The sequence below is a fragment of the Siniperca chuatsi genome, linkage group LG20 (genome assembly GCF_020085105.1).
Source record: "Siniperca chuatsi isolate FFG_IHB_CAS linkage group LG20, ASM2008510v1, whole genome shotgun sequence".
NCBI classification, from domain to species: Eukaryota; Metazoa; Chordata; class Actinopteri; order Centrarchiformes; family Sinipercidae; genus Siniperca; species Siniperca chuatsi.
Genome location: NC_058061.1, coordinates 11,448,411 through 11,465,437, shown reverse-complemented (window position 1 = coordinate 11,465,437; position 17,027 = coordinate 11,448,411). Strand labels below are relative to the sequence as shown.

At 38.8% G+C, this 17,027-nt stretch overlaps 2 protein-coding genes across 7 annotated transcripts in view; one reads left to right on the top strand and one right to left on the bottom strand.

Annotated features, from left to right (window-relative positions):
- adam11 (ADAM metallopeptidase domain 11) overlaps positions 1 to 10,239 on the top strand; it is a 28,890-nt gene extending 18,651 nt beyond the window's left edge. The window contains exons 13-27 of one of the 6 annotated variants that reach the window (XM_044177631.1): positions 48 to 138; positions 694 to 745; positions 1,100 to 1,199; positions 1,493 to 1,564; positions 2,102 to 2,194; positions 2,342 to 2,422; positions 2,524 to 2,574; positions 2,682 to 2,745; positions 2,982 to 3,087; positions 3,281 to 3,400; positions 4,272 to 4,440; positions 4,610 to 4,724; positions 5,488 to 5,578; positions 7,201 to 7,218; positions 8,559 to 10,239. In XM_044177631.1, coding sequence (XP_044033566.1) covers positions 48 to 138; positions 694 to 745; positions 1,100 to 1,199; positions 1,493 to 1,564; positions 2,102 to 2,194; positions 2,342 to 2,422; positions 2,524 to 2,574; positions 2,682 to 2,745; positions 2,982 to 3,087; positions 3,281 to 3,400; positions 4,272 to 4,440; positions 4,610 to 4,724; positions 5,488 to 5,578; positions 7,201 to 7,218; positions 8,559 to 8,589 — 1,254 coding nt within the window. In that variant the 3' untranslated portion in view covers positions 8,590 to 10,239. Of the gene's footprint in view, positions 1 to 47; positions 139 to 693; positions 746 to 1,099; positions 1,200 to 1,492; positions 1,565 to 2,101; positions 2,195 to 2,341; positions 2,423 to 2,523; positions 2,575 to 2,681; positions 2,746 to 2,981; positions 3,088 to 3,280; positions 3,401 to 4,271; positions 4,441 to 4,609; positions 4,725 to 5,487; positions 5,579 to 7,200; positions 7,716 to 8,261 lie in introns of those variants that run through there. The other 5 variants (XM_044177633.1, XM_044177630.1, XM_044177635.1 and 2 more) reach the window with 5 other exon arrangements.
- On the bottom strand, positions 10,060 to 16,970 carry LOC122867189 (endoplasmic reticulum protein SC65-like). The gene is made up of 7 exons (XM_044177638.1): positions 15,635 to 16,970; positions 14,613 to 14,762; positions 14,130 to 14,301; positions 13,067 to 13,195; positions 12,824 to 12,969; positions 12,269 to 12,352; positions 10,060 to 11,946 (listed from the first exon to the last, which is right to left on the bottom strand). The coding sequence occupies exons 1-7, from the start codon at positions 16,094 to 16,096 to the stop codon at positions 11,788 to 11,790; spliced, it is 1,302 nt and encodes a 433-aa protein (XP_044033573.1). The 5' UTR covers positions 16,097 to 16,970; the 3' UTR covers positions 10,060 to 11,787.
- Between the last annotated feature and the right edge of the window lie 57 nt (positions 16,971 to 17,027).

Here is a 17,027-nt window from a genome sequence, read left to right as displayed (position 1 = left end):
TTCAGGCCAGTTGTTGTCGTTAACTTGATTTATGTGTGTGTCTTCAGTTTGGCAGTGTGGGCCCCATGGCCATCACATTGTGTCAGAGTCTTGGCCAGAACATTGGCATGCTGAGAAACAAAGAGCGACCTGCTGCAGGTAAGACTAACGTACACTGCAGACATTGGTTGAGATCTTGCATAAGTATTAATGGGAGGACAATCTCTCGTGTCATGATTCAGAAACACAGGTGTAGCCAAATAGGCCATACAAGCTTTTTACTTTAAATACTGGTGTCCAACATACTACTTATAGTTTTTTCCTGTTTTTTTTTAATTATTATTCCTTCCTGCAATATTCAGTAGTTTACAGCTTCAAGTTGTCTCAGATAAAATTCTAAATTTTATTGTCCTGTTATATCTAAAATCTGTCTTTTACAAATTCCTTTACCAAACTGAAGTAGTGTAAAGCTATTATACAGCACTCATTTGATTTTTCACTGAGAACGTGCTGATTGTTGATTAAATTTATCAACAAGAAAACACTCCACCTCTGCTGTACTAACGTCTCCCTCAAGTGGTGAGAACGCAGCAGTTCAGAGCAGAATTTTGAAAAGTTTCTCAAAAAAATGTTGTGTGTAGTACATCACGACCTGTCTTTACCACAGAAATGTTTTGTGTGTGTGTGTTTGTGTGTGTGTGTGCATGTATCAAGGAGACTGCAGGTGTCCAGACCCATGGCTGGGCTGTATCATGGAGGATACAGGGTATGCACTTAATGTACAATAAATTAATCAGTGACCTGTAGTACATTAAATTCTCAACTAAAACAGGAATCTGTGGAAACAAAGATGGACATATTCCTATCCAGCCCGTGATCTACAAAGAAACGACAAACTTAAAGAAAGAATATCAAATGTAGCTTGTAAAAGTACCCAACCTCATCTTTATTTGGGGAAAATATTAACAAAATTTGGGCCTACGAGTTATTGTATTTTATTCTGACTTTTGAAGCAACTTTTGAGCAATTTTGCAAATTCTGCCAAGCAGATGTAACAGTGAGTGATTTCTGTGCTGTGTTTTTTTTTTTTTTTTTTTTTTTTTTTTTTGGTACCAATTAGTTACTACCTGCCCAGGAAGTTCTCTCGCTGCAGTATAGATGAGTACCTGCGCTTCCTCCAACAGGGAGGAGGCAGCTGTCTCTTCAACAAGCCCAGCAAGGTGAGAGATTGTCGGTCATCACTGTAAAAGTTCACACTGAGGCTTCTGCTATTATCTTTAATTCTTCTCTTTGTTTTTTTAAATTATATGATAAACTATCAAAGCACATCTGCTTACTTTAAAGACCTGTTTCACATTTGTAGAACACTTTCAGTTTTGAACGCACACCAAGTAATTCAAATAAAAAAAAACCCAATGTTAAATTGGTTTAAATGAATTTTCATAGACATTTCTGGTGAAATCTGTTGTTTGACTCTATAGTTACCTTACATAGATTTCTTTTCTTCCTGTAGTTGTTGGATCCACCAGAGTGTGGGAATGGATTTGTGGAGCTGGGAGAGGAATGTGACTGTGGATCACTGGTGGTCAGTACATTTGAATTAACTAATTTCTGACTGCTTGTCTTTGTACACAGTGAGTATAAGGACTGATTTTACACAATACCCATTCAGCCGTAAGCCTGGTTGGAAAAGTTGAGACTTACACTAACAACTGGTTTTGCATAACAGTTTGTCATCCCGTCAGCAGGCTGTGCATAGTATGCAAAGTGTGAAAGGTGGTCACGCTCATGAAAATGACACACTCTCATCTTCTCGTGTCTGTCCAGAACATTTCAGTTCAAATGGAACTGCAAATGTTATCTTTATCCTTCCCTGTATCACGGAGGAGAGTCTACAGTTTATGTTAAAATACATTTTGTATTTATAGGAAACACTTTTAATTTAACAATCAGCTAAACTGGGAACTCTACTGGGGACTATATTATTTAGCCCAGACCCCTTCGGTCTTTGCACTGTCTCAGACTGTAGTTGGATTGTAGTCAGTTATGTGACTTCAGGATGTCAGGAAAGCCTTGACACTCATCAGCTACAGATGCACTGTAAACCCTCTCTGACCCACAGGAGTGTGCACGGAGTGGAGCCAACTGCTGTAAGAAGTGTACCCTTACCCACAATGCCATGTGCAGCAACGGGCTCTGCTGCAGGGACTGCAAGGTGAGCTGCTTTAATACATAACACCACTTTAACTGGATGGTTTTTTTTATTAAGGCCCTGATTGGCTCTTTTACTCTCACTTACTCTCTTACTTATTTACCTCTAATTCGCCTCCTGCTTTCTTTATCTCTCTCCGTTTTTTGACAGTACGAGCTGAGAGGGGCGACGTGCCGTGATGCTGTTAACGACTGTGACATTCCTGAGACCTGCACAGGAGACTCCAGCCAGGTAAAAGAAGCCTGAACACAACTGTTTCCCTTTTGTCAAGATGCTTAAAAAAATTCAGACATCTGAAACCCAACAGACAGATAATGTTCTCTCTCTTGCAGTGTCCTCATAATGTCCACAAACTGGATGGCTACATGTGTGATGCTGGACAGGTAAAGTCATGCTACTTGTTACTAAGTGTTTGTTACTGCTTCTCTTGTTACATTTAATAAAATGTCTTACCTCTCTTCACCATCATTTCCACCCTCGTACTCCTCAGGGTCGCTGTTATGGAGGTCGCTGTAAGACCAGAGATGGCCAGTGCAGGACTCTGTGGGGCTACAGTAGGTTTGGATTGGATATTGAGCTGTATTTCTCTGTGCAGCGTGGCCTTCTGATGGTTAAAACAGGATTTTTTTTTTTTTGGTGTGCTATTTGGTTATGGCCACAAGAGCTTGCATGGTAAAAGCTAAAGTCATTCACTGAATATTTTATATTTTCTGAAGGGAGCTTTTTAACATTTGAAGCAAGACCATGTGTTGTAGTGCATTAAGTGAAGGACTCTGTTCTCTCCTCTCAGACTCCGCTGACAGGTTCTGCTATGAAAAGCTGAACTCGGAAGGCACAGAGAAAGGAAACTGTGGCCCGGACTCCAGTGGTCAGGGATGGATGCAGTGCAACAAGCAGTGAGTGAACAACGTGGCCTCATAAAATACATTTTAATAGCACATACACACAAAATGTTAATTAAAAAAAACAACTTGGATTGATGGAGGATGCTGCTGAGAGAGCCTGAAATCAAACTCTGAATTCACAATTGCTAGGTTTTTTTTGTCATTATTTCATTGTTTTCTTACTTTTGTCCCTCATCTCAATCAGAGACGTTCTGTGTGGTTTGCTGCTGTGCACAAATCTGACAGCTAAGCCGAGGTTTGGTGAACTGCAGGGGAAGCTCACCAGTCTGACCATCCACCATCAGAACAGATACATGGACTGCAGGTGAGGCAGCTTGGTAGGTTTGAACGACAACTGAAGGATTAACAAATACAGAAGGCTGCTTAACCAAAATTTGGATTCACTACATGCGGAAAACATGGCAAAATTTATGCATCTTGTATTTTTGTTTTGGTAGTCACACAGAGTGACAGACAGTGAAAACACAAAAGAAATCCTCCAAGTGAGAGGAGGATGGGAGAAAAAAGGTGCCAAACAGTGCTTAGAGAAAGCAGTGATCTAGGAAGGAAATCAGTCCTTGAACCGAACATGACACCTTCGATTCTGATCAAAAGGTCCTATCAGACTATAAAAAACGAATGAGGAAGCACTACTTGAATCTGACACAAAGAGCTGTGCTCCTGATGCACAATGTCCACAAGAAAGAGGATGAATTCCACAAAAAGTAAAGGTGCACTGCTTCGTTAAAGGTTCCCTGTGGAGTTTTTGACCTCTAGTAGTGCTTTGGAGCTGTTTTTCTATGAGTGGGTCCCTGTTTTGTTTATCCCGTATCACATGCACGAGGATGCACATTCAAAAATTGGTTTTGCAAATGTTTTATGAGGAAGGACACCAGTGTGCTGCCAATGTGCTTTTCTTTATTTATTTTAATCATGCAGCCACTATAATACAGGCTTTTTTTCACTGAACTGGAACAAAGCAGTTCACCTTGACTTTTTTGGTCCCATCAGCACATTTAGATGTACACAGGAGTATGTGAGAGAAAGATATATGGCATACATTAATAAACAGAGGAATTGATATGTGTTTAACATCTATCAGAATAAGTGGAAATAGTTAATGTGGTGTTCTAATCATGTACAGTTGTAATTGTAGTTGTAGAAGTAGAATAACCGTGTTTGAATGTGACCTGCAGGGGCGGCCATGCAGTGCTGGATGATGGCTTGGATCTAGGCTACGTAGAGGACGGGACGCCATGCGGGCCAAACATGATGTGTTTGGAGCGTCGCTGCCTCCCTGTCACCACCTTCAACCTCAGCACCTGCCCGGGCTCCTCGTCCTCACGCATCTGCTCCCATCACGGGGTGAGATGTCACTGCTGTCTGGTCCCACCTCAACATTTTTGTATTTGTTTGCTTTATGGAGCTTTATGGCAATACAACATTAGCTGGTGAAAAACAAAGGTTTGTGGGTAGTGACCAAGATAAAATGTTGTATATGTCCACTCAAGTTTCTCCTCTCTCCGTCCTGCAGACTTGCAGTAATGAGGTGAAGTGTATCTGCGATCCAGACTACACTGGGACAGACTGTAGCGTGTTTGACCCGATCCCCATCCCCACCCCGCCAGAGGGCCCAGAGAAATACAGAGGTAACCACACTGAGCAGTTTGCCTCTAAATAGTCCTTCCATCAGGCAGCCACAGTACTGTTACAGTGGCTCCTCACTCTGTGAAATAACCTGCTGTGACAGAAAAATATGAACATAAAGTAATTTATGTCTCCGCACTGTTCTTTCCAATACAAAGTACAACTTGTCCACACAGGATGGTCGGAAAACTGTCGTCTGCATACGTGTTTAACTCAGGCTATATGAACTGAAAAGTATTTCACTACAAAACTAAATAATTTACATGACACACTGAATTCATTAAAATGAAGCTTGGACAATGCCCTAAGGCTTCTGGGTCGTTGTAGTGCAAATAGTAGCAAAAGTTGACACAGCAACGAAAAAGAAAAAGAAAATCAGTTCTATTTGTTACATCTCATTAACAATTAAAACACAAAATAGAAATACGTGAATGGAAATGGTTCAAATATATGAATTACAGCACGTTTAATGAGTGAGACACAAAATAAACAAAAATATAAAATGCAGCATAAAAACAAATTAAAAAGCAACATATTATTTAAAAAATATGACAATACGAAGAAACATGAATGATATTCAGTGATTTGCAGGCTGTGTTTTCTTGCACTGTCACTTGTTCTTGTACATCTTTTAAAGGGATATTCTACTGTATCAATATAGACAATATATGATAGCCAAAAGTATTTCTAATTTTTGGTACACAGCACTCTCACATGCTGTTTTTTTCCCCCCCCGCTCACTGGCTCACACCTTCACTCCCACAGGTCCCAGTGGTACCAATATCATAATAGGTTCGGTTGCTGGTGCAATTCTGGTGGCAGCGATAGTCCTGGGGGGAACTGGCTGGGGATTTAAGTAAGAGCTCTGGCATGCCTCCATCTTTGTGTGCCTGCTGTGATTCTCTGTCAGCTAACACACATGCCTGCGGCTCGCTGCTGAATGCTCCTCTGCTTGCTGTCTGATCCATACACACAACCAGAGACCATGTTGGTTTATTATTATTATTAAAGCTGGTGGACGTGCAGTAGATGGTTTTTCCATCTGCAGGGTTTGTTAGAGGAAGGGAGCATGAATGATGGTATTTACAAACTTTCATTAGTCCTTTTGGTTAGTAAGCTCTTGATGAAATCTCCATCATGGCATGAGACGACTGGCAGAAGTGTCACCACTTTGCAATATTTATATTTATTTAATTTGCTAAAAACTGTAGCACTTTGTTTAGTGGACTGTGGAAGCTAAATTTGTATCATTTGTAATGAGCTAAATACTGAACTAGTGCTGAAACAGCAAAAAGCTAAATTGGCAAAAATTCCCATTTTCAAATGTGAATATTTTCTGGTTTGCTTAGCCTTCTATGATAGTGAGCTGTATATCTTTGGGGCTTTAACTGTCAGACAAAGCAAGACATTTTATGGACCAATCGGTTAATCAAGAAAATTATCAGTAGATTAATCAGTAATGAAAATAATTGTCAGTTGCAGCCCTATTCAAGTAATTTTTCAACCAACAATGCCAACCAGTCTCTGCTTCCAGCTCCTCAAATGGAATGATTTTCTGGCTTCCTCTGTTTTATTGTAAGTTTATTCTTTTTGGAATTTTGGTCTCTGGGAAGTTGTTTTTTTTTCCAGAGATTTTATAGACTCAATGATTAATTGATTAATCAAAAATATAATCAACACATTAATTGCATAAATAATGTAAATCATTATTAGTTGCAGTCCTATACTGGACACACAAGTGAAACTGCTATAAAGTCTCACACCACACAGAACTAAATAAATCAAAGAGTTTGTATGTTGTGTTTCCTTTAAAGGGGAACTCTGATGATTTTACAGGTGTTGGGTAGGACTACTGGAGCTGCGTGAAAATAGCTGCAGCTTACCAGACCTCTGTAGCCTGCTACCTCTCTGATTGAGGCTCGAAGCTACGTTAGCCACTATTAGCATAACGCATCTGAATCTCCAATTGATCTGTCGTGGTAGAGTTGCATTGTGGATAATGTAGGCATCAGGTTTTGACAAGGAAGAATGCCTGGCATAAAAACTATATATATATTTTTTATTTATTTATTTTTTTTAAAATCCATCCCTCGTGAGTCTGACACTGTTACAGGAGTGCAATGCTAAATTGATGGAGTACTCTTTTAAGTTTGGCACGATGCAGTGATGCAGATTTTCTACAGTGCACAATCCCAAATAAACTTTCCATGTTCCACTCTGCACGAATGGATTTCACTCTAGGTCTTCTTTCTATAGTTTGTTTTGTTCACACTCTACAATGCTGGCTTTGCTGTGGCATGCCTGCAGGATGCAGACAAACAAAACTGCTTGTCTCAGACTGTAATCTTTTGCCTTAATCTCATGACTGTAGTTTGTAACAGTTGATATTCTTACCTGTCCTTCTCCTTCACTTCACTCTTGTGTTTTGTTTTTTTTGTCCCCTCCCTACATCTTGTTCCTGCCTCACTGTGGATCCAGAAACATCCGAAGAGGAAGGTACGATCCCGCCTTTCAGTCCTGATCCCGACTCCAAAACACTATCAGTCTTATGTCAACATAATGCCATCTGTTTTATAAGAATCCTCTCTGAGCACTTATGACTCTCTAAGCCCACACACACATATATTTGTCGCCTGCTTCTATGGCCTTATTTTTCATCTTTCACACATTTTTTATCTTTTAGGGACAAGTATATAGCACGAACCAATGCCACATACCACAACATTTAGATAGCCTATGCTAGTTTGCAATACCCTTCATAGATGAGCCTTTAAAATACACAAAACTTAATTCAACTCAATCATAATTCGATTTCTACATGTGAACAGTATTAGGAAACATAATAATCTATAATCCTAGTTTGCATCATTATTATTTGTACTGCATGTCCCATCACTAACTTGGCTGCCATTTCTAGAATATAGCTGCAGTGTTGACTTTGTAATGTTCACTTCATAAGACTTTCAATAATAAAATGTGAGTGCCTCTTTTAAGTTTTTGTTTTAGGCAATTTTTATTATTTTATGATCCAGCTGCATTACAGCTGCAACGATTAGTTGATTAATCAATTAGTAAATCAACCAAAAATTTGTCTCCAACTATTTTAATAGTTAAGGTCATTTTTAATGCACAAATCTCAAACATTTGATTGTTCCAGGTTCTCAAATGTGAGCGTTTCCTTGTCTTACATTAAAGTAAATTAAACATTTTTGGGTTTTGGACAGTAAGTTGGATAAATCAAGACATGTCACACTGGGCTCTAGGAAATAGTGATGGGCATTTTTAACTGTTTCCTGATGTTTTATAGACCAAATAATTGATTAATTGAAGATATAATCAGAAAATGAATCTATAATGAAAATAATCATTGGTTACAGCCCTAATCTGCATCAGTCTTGTCCACGTTTTAATTCATCTCAGCTGCCGTCAGTTCTATAAGATTACTCAATGTTTTTCTCTTCCCCCCACCCCTTTATCTTTCCCTCCTTATCTTCCCATCTTCTTTCTACACTCTTTCTTCACTCCTCTTCTCTTTCCAGATCTTCGGGAGTCTGAGTCATATCTCTTTGCTGTCCTGTCTACCTTACACTGTGTGCAGTCCGCTCTGAGGAGACAAAAAAAAAAAGATGTCTTCCACTTACGTGCCCTCAGACCTTTTCTGTTTCCTTCTTTGATTTAATTAGTATTCTCCTCCTGGAAAGTCGAATCATTATCTTTTTTAACTGCAGTATGGAAGCCCTGAGGAGACATTCCCACTAGATCTGAACGGCTGTCAGGGATTATCTGGTTACAAATGTCTAAATAGATATCATCTCTTTTTTTGTTTTGTTTTCCAGGACACACACACAGCCCTTAACTGAAGTGTGAACTCATTACAGCTGTTCTTCTGCCATATTGACTGTTATTATGCTTTTTACCCCTTTAAGTGATTTCATGGAAGAAGGCCATGTTCTTGTCCTCGTCTGGACTTTTTTTGGGGAAGCCTTCTGTTAATACACATATTTAACCTCATGGAGAACACAACCACCTCCTTTCAGTGGTGTGACTTTAACTGCAATAGAAGTGTATAAATATCACCAAATAGTGAATGTTGACATTTTATCTGTCTAGATAAAGGTTACTTTTTTGTGCTAGGCCTTTACATTCCACAGTAATAGTCATACTTTCTTCTCTTATGCTGCCTTTCATTATCAAACAGTATCCCATCCTAAATCCAATGCTTCTACATATGCATCAATGTATGAATGCATAGTTCAGGCCTGCAATGAAGCTTGTTGTGTCTCTGTGCTGATGACATCAAAGTACTTTATACTTTCCTGCAGCCAAGCACATGAACACAGTGAATGTTTTATCCCGCTGTATGATATGTAATCCATATACAACCAATATGCATACAAGTATGCTGAACATGGGTGCTGATGTACATAGTGTATCATATGGTTGACTCATTTAGACAGCAGTGACTCACTGCCGCTCTGAGTGGAAGCACAAGTCTGGAGAGAGAAGACTCTTCCTGCCTCTCAGCATAAAACTGCTTATTTTGAAGATTGAATTAGCAAGAGGGGATTCAAATCTTTGCAGTTTCAGGGAAGTCTGAGCTCCTCTTGGTGGCTACATGCCTGATCATCTGGGCCACAGAGAAGATGTGTGAGTGTTGTATGTTTCGTACATGCTTCTGTGAGATTTTCAAATTTCAAGCTGCAAAATTATGACCTAGATCACAGATTTCCAAGATCAGATTTAACACAGGATCGCCCTCGATTCCACATATATACATAAATTATAATGTGCATAGCTGAGGTAATAGTACAAATGGCAAAAAATTTGATTTTGAAACAGCTTAAGATAATTTAGTCCAATTCTGCAGCTTTTATGTGCATTACTCTCCATTTAAATCAGATTTAGTTGGTTGTTATGATATACAAAGACTGCTTGGGAAGCTTTGTTTTACCAATAACAATGAGAGACTGTGCAATAGCACAAGTGCCAGAAGAGGATCCAAGTTGCACTGCCAGTCAACCTACAGTAGCATTAGAGGATTATGTTGCCATTTTGAGTCACAGGATTCTGTCTGGGAAAGGTCTAGTTAATCAATAAAAAAGCTTAATAACATTCCTGATTGACAAAAATGAGTGCAGTTAGTCGTAGAAATTAGTTTTTGAAGACAAGATGCGGCTTATTCTGACTTTAAACAGCAGGAGAGGTGCAGATTTTCTCAGAATTTGTCAGCACAGACTAAATTTTAAATGTCATTGCATCCATTTAATCATACTTGAACTCTATTCAGTATACGTGCTGTATAAAATCTAATACTCAAGGACAGACTTGGCTGAAAGCTCAGGTCGCACTGTGTTTACTGCCACTGTTTGTGATCACACATTGTAGTTGGACTCGTCAAAGGCTTTTGGCACCATTAACACATGGAAGTCAACAATGTTTAGTCCTACAGGAAGGTAACCAGTATTAGCTTTCTATGTAAATACTCATTATTGTGTATTAAAGTACATATTTAAAACATATCTGAATAACTGACTGTGTGTGTGTGTGTGTGTGTGTGTGTGTGTAAAATCCAGTTTTAAAAGACTGTGTTTAATTCTGCAGGATGTTCTCTCTCCTCTCTCTGATACTTGCTCAACTTATAATATGATGTTGAGGACAAAACACTGTTTAGCTGTCTGGAGTTTTCCAAAAGAACAGCCTCAAGCAGCCGCTAGCATAGACTGTGAAAAAACAGCGTTCAAGTGAGCTAACACTTGAGTTGCATTTAACAGTTTTGTACATCTTCTGTTAAAATTGCTAATGAAAAACTTTCAGGAAAAGTGTGTAAAATTTCTAGTAAAATTCAAAAATCCTGCATAATTTCCCAAAAATACAATAGTTACATTAACATTTTAACTATTTCCCTGCTTACATTACTAGCAGTCATTATGGTATATTTGCAGTTTACTACAAAAATGAATGTTGACATTTTCCTTTTCAAAAATGTAAAAACTAATGTGATGTTTATAACATATTCAACATATTGACAAACTTGATCATGATGCCATATGTGATGTGATGTATATAGAGAAAGGTTTGGTTATGTAGATGGATGAAGCAATAGAGTAAACCTGTAAACAGTAATAATTATTTGTAGAAATGTTAGTGTATTGCCGGTCTGAAACATTTATTACATTAACTGGGAATGTATTCCAGGTTTAACACCATTAGGTTCTAAGTATTTGCATTACATTATTGGTAAATTACTGCATTTACAGCTGAAAGAGCTCTCATTTTAAAGCAATTTCTAAATGTTACTGAAATACTAAATATCAACAAGTAAGTTTATTCTGCATATTTAGGAAGCTGTGATACTATAATAATAGATATACAGTATAGCAGTGATGGTGAAGGGTTAACTTCAAACTGACTTGTAGTTCTTCCTACTTTGATTTGTAAATATATTTGAATGTCAGCTGGAAGTCAGTGATGTTTCCACAGTTTGGTGGTTTGTTGAGGACTGGAATGAGATCTGTGCCTCTCAGGTCTGAGCACAGACAGCATTTTTCTGTCAATCAATACAATCCAACATTTGAGGCACTCAAAAGTATTTTGTTAATACAAGTACAAACTCAATTTATACTGAGTTTGCCAAATGAAAGTATTAATCACAGCAATTCAGGAGTTAAACATACTTTTAAAGTACCAACTACAATATTATACTATACTTAACAGCATAAAGATAAACACTAGTAAATACAGAGTGCTTCTGAATCTTTTTAGTAATGCAAAATGTATTTTTTAACTTTAATATGGTCATTAAACCTGTGTGAGTATAGAAAATGAGTATTCTACCTATACCTATACCTTTAGGTATTACTCAATGAAGCTGATGAAATGTTTGAGCTAGTTAATTTTTTAAACCCTTGTGCACTTGTATAGATGGCTCTAGTTTGGAGAAAAACAGTTATTATTGACTCTTATTTCTTAAAACCACAGACTAGATGGATACAAATGAAAATAATTCAACCAAACTGTAAGGACAGCAGAGGACATAAAACTGAAATGTGAGAGACCTGCACTTCTTTATCTGACTCTAAAGATATTTGACTCCCCAGCGTCTCCTTTGCCCTTTGGCTGCCTCCAGTTAGCGTAGATGGACTCCTCGTAGTCTCCCATCCCTTCAAACTCAACATCGGGAGACTCGGAGGCCAAAAGTGCAGCTTCCTCTGGACCAAGAAAATCCTGAAAAAAAAAAAACAAACAAAAAACCCAACTACAGATATTTATGATGATAATTACTCTTAGAGGTGCTTAAGAACAGTTTTCCATAAATGTTTTATATGGATTGCAAACAAACATCACACTCTTTAGAAGACTTTTGCTACATAAGGAAATAGAAATCAATATTTAATACGATCATTTAACTTTTCTTTATTCCAACATTTAGCAAGTCATTCTGTGTTAAATAGCCTCAAAGTCTTTTCTTCCTGATGTTTGGGAAATCACAGGTGCTTGTTTACAAAAAACTATAATAAAAAAAATATCAGTTTTTCTATAATCTCACCTCATCATCCAACTCTATGTACCTCTCTGCAAACGTCAGCATCTGCTTTTGAGTGACAGTCTGGTTGAAGTGTTTGAGAGCCTCCTGTTTAACAGAGACCGATCATCAAGACAAGACAAGAGTATCAGAAGAACAAACTCATTATCTGCGCTTGTCCCAGTTTCTGCTTCAAAAATGGCTGAGAACAAATAGCTGATTAGTGGCTTTCAGTGGTCACAGTACATCAATTGATTAATGATGAAACCTTCATGTACACATAATAAACAATTAGCTTGAACAAATCAATTTTTCCTTTATGATGGTGCAATTGGCAGATGTCGGCTTAGTCAAAAAAAAGGACAAGCTCTCTGTGGTTCCTTAGCTTGTTTTGTTGTTTGTTGTCTTGTTTTTTTTGTTTTGTTTTGTTCACATAAAACTGAATCTCTTGACATAAATAAGACGTCCTTTGGCATCTGTTCATGTATTTGTGTGTCCCTATCTACGGTATATTTCCAGATAGTTGGGATAGATGACAGATTTGATATTAGTGATATCTGGACATAGTTTTCCGCTCACCATCCTGGGTGTGAAGTGGTCGGGCTGAAGGCCCCACTGTTCACTGTAGGCTTTATAATACAGCAGGTTCTGCTTCATGACCTGGTCATCAGGTTCAAACAGGAAGTAGCTGCACGCGCAGGGCACCGCACTGCGGCCCTCGTTCACTGGTCAGAGTAAAAAAACCCCAGCAGATACACAGATGAGTGCTGATAAGGAATATAATTCAGTGATGGAAAGCTCAGTTGCTGACAGTAAACTTACACTTATAATAGGCGTATTGGAGGTAGTGGTAAATAGTGGCCACAAATTTCTCCACAAAATAACCACCAACATTAGGCATCATGTTTTCTTCACACTTCAGCTTACACTGTAATATGTCAACGTAGACATCTGTGGAAAAGCAGAGCAGAGATTATTCATTACAAAATGAAACCAGGGACAGTGGTGGAAGAAGTCTTCAGATACTTTACTAAGTACTAATAAATTTATATTAAAGTAGTCGATTACAAGTAAAAGTCCTGCATTCAAAATCTTACTTAAAGTATCAAAAGTAAAAGAACTTGAAGCGCTTTGAGTAGTCGGAAAGACTATAAAGGCGCTATGCAAGTACAGTCCATTTACCAACTTTTATAAATATATATATATATATATATATATATATATATATATATATATATATATATATATATATATGACATTATTAGATTTTTAATACTAGTGCATCCGTGTGTAAGCAGTATTTTACTATTGTAGTTGGTGGTGGAGCTAGTTCTAACCACTTTATATACAGGTAGTTCAGTCCAGTGGTTCCCAACATAGGGGTCGGACCCCTCCAAAGGGTCACATGATAAATGGGAGAGGAAAGAAGTTCATCTTCACACATTTGGGCCTTGAACAGTAATTTAAACTAAACCATTGGAAACGTTTAGAGGGGAAATGTCTCTTTGGTGGAACTGCTGACAACTCATAGACATCTGAAACGTGACAAGAGGCCTCAACTAGACACTGCATTTTTATAAGGGGTCCCCAGCCAAAAAGGTGGGGAACCACTGGTTTAATCTTGAACAATGTGGCACATTTTATAAGTTTATCATATGCCTTTTTATGTAAGCTCTTAATCTAAAAATTAGTAACTATATCTGTCAGATGTAGTGGAGTAAAAAGTAGAATATTTTCTTCTGAAATGTAGTTCAGTAGAAGTATAAAGTAGCATAAAGTGGAAATACTCAAGTAAAAAGTACTTAAGTACCAGGGATGTATGGAACAAATCTGTTTTATCTGTTCATTTTGATACTCTGGCCATTTTTAAATACTGCTTACTAACCTGCTATGACTGCGTAGAAGTCACTGTCTGGTGAAAGTTGACCGACCCCTTCACAGTCTGCCTGACAGAGGTCATACTCATGGAGGTAAAGCCTGAGAGCTTCCTCCATGTGGTCAACACCGCTGCTGTGGTCACCTGAACTGATGAGTTTCACTCCTCTCAGAAAGGAGGCCTAGAAAGGAAATGATTGATACTGCCAGAGGAGATGATAGAAACAGCTAGCAGGAGAGCAACGGTCTGGTGGAAATAGTTCTGACGTTGTTGTCTTTCACACATTACTCTAGCAGTGGTGTTTAAAAAAAGGAACCCAAAATTCATGGTGACACTGTAACCGCTTCATTATTTGTATATTTCACTCCACTTTTTCACTTCAGAAACTGATATATGGGAAGCTTATTGTTGCTGTAGTATTAAACTCTCTATTAAGCTATGTATTCTATACAGAAAATGTTTCATGAGCGACAGAGGCTAAGTTGTCCTCACCTCATATGGTTGTTCTTCGTGGTCGGTGAGGTAGCCGCTCAGGTCGTACTGGCTCTTGTACTCTTCCATCAGTCGGTGCATCTCCTGGTCCTCAGGGTTCTTCTGGAGATAGGTGTAGGCACAGGGGACAGCCCTCTGCAGGTCGTTCAGCTGGGAGAAAAACACAGAATCACCTCAAACTAGTGACATGTACATTCAGTCTGTTGTTTCTCTTGTCCTTCAACCTAAACTGGGTAGGATGCTATAGGTTAACTGTCAAATATAAACACAACCAACACGCTCTGCCCCAGTGGTTGATGTTGTATTTGGCTGGAATTAAAACATGCAGATGTTTCCATCATACCAACACATTTGAAATATTTTGGATTTTTTTCCTTCTTTATTGATAATTACTTAGGAGCATTTTGCCTTTGTTAGTTGAGTAGTACAGAGGGAATTGAGGAAGACTAGGTGGTTGCAAAGGTCCTGAGCCAGATCCAAAGTTCTGTTCCCTGTCAACTGAGCCAACAGGGCACTTTTAATACAGCAGCATCAGTGGCAAAAACAACCTAAGTTCACAGTTGTCATTTTCATGTCGGGTACCTCTGAGACACAACTGATCCTCAGTTGTGTCTCGGAGGTAGTCTTCCATTGAATTTTTTGAAGTTTTTCTTTAAAGGCACCTTTGCCCAGATTTTTCTGTTTCTGGTCATTTAGTATAACTGTAATTGATTTTATAATAATTTCCAGTCAGTAGAACTTTAATGCAACTGTATCATTGCTCATTTTGCTGGTGATCGCTGGAATCCCAGAACCACACTTTCAGATCCACTGGTTTAATGGAACACAACTAAGTACAAATATTCCCTTAATCTTGTCAGTAAATGTCATGCACTATATGCTGATTTATTCATGCTAAGATAGTGTATATACTATAAATAATTTTTCATTTTAAAAACTTAAGTCCTTCGAAGTTGAACATCTTTCATGGGTGATAATGAAGACATAGCTGCGTTGCTATAAGGTGTCCTAGTGTGTCTCACCCTGGAGTGCGCAAAGTGCAGGTATCTGTAGGGAGATCTTCTGCTGAAGTCCTCCAGGATCTCTCTGCCGGGAGGAGTGAGCTGCAGGGCGGGGAAATGCGCCCTGCACTTCTTCTGACAGGTCGCTCTCATCATAACGTGCCAGTAGACGCGCAGATCCCGGTTTCCTGTAAAGGACGGTTCTGCATGATTGCTGCTATTGCAGTGCAGCATGCAGTATCTCACGCTGTTTTTAAGAAGCCTGTGCAAACGCAAACTCAATTCCAAATATTTGATCGATTCCGTCCAGTTCTCTGCTGCGTAATGGCCCAAAGCCAATCCATAGGCAGTGGTGAGGGGCATGAGCTCCTCCTTGGAGACATTTCTGAAATTGTAGTTTTCATATTGTGCGGCTGTCATAAAAACAAAGGTCAAACAGAGCAACGTCAGCAACGCATCTCCTTTTGCGCAAAATGCAACCATGATAACATAATATCCCACATATTAGTCTGCGTTTTCTCCTGCTGGTAACTTTTCCAGTGTCTGTGTGGTGGTCTGCTGAAGTGCTTAGGGGTCTGTGGGATTTCCGGGACTGGGCCTTTCAGTGGTTACTGTCTCGGGTTTCTCAGTGCAGGTCGACAGCTGTCACATACGGCTGTGTTTCTTTATTTGGCACAAGAATCGGCGTGCGTAAAAGTGACCGCTTGTGCGCGGTGTTGCAAGTTTACTTTCACCATAAATGAGATGAATAAAGCTGCATGAGATGAGATGTATAAACTTAAGTCCCATAGTTATGAATGAAAGGTCCTCTGTGGGGTTTTAGGATATAATAATAACGTGTTCTGCAGTGTAATGTAGCGCATTTGAGGGCTGTAGGAAAAAGCTTGGAAACGGTTCTTGCATGCTTATTTTATTTTCAACAGTTGTTGTGCCCACTACAGTTTGGGAGTATTAGAGCTATTTGTTGTTCTCTTATACTTCATATATTATGGATGTTGAACAGGAAGCAAATTCCTTCGCAGACTGGACTTTTTACCCACTTTGGATGTTTCGACGCTATTTTAGAGCACTACTTAAAATGTTCACAGCATTAATGAAAAAGCTGAAACTTTGGGGGCTCTAAGGCCACTTTACGGCTCTGAGAGAGGCTGATCCAGAGAGGCGGGTCTCTCTGCGGTCTGCAGCTGTAAACAGCGGTGCTGAAGAGTCAAGCCAAACAGAACAATAGGCGACTTTTTTGTCAAAATAAAAGCGGAAATGGACAATACCAATGGACAAAACACAAAAAATAGTTTAGGCTACAATAGCCTATTTTAGAGAATGTGGAAATAACATGATTCATGTAGGCTACTTTAATTTCCTTACTTTGTGTCCTTCCAGCTAAAAAAAAACAACGCATCTTTTGTTGTGATTG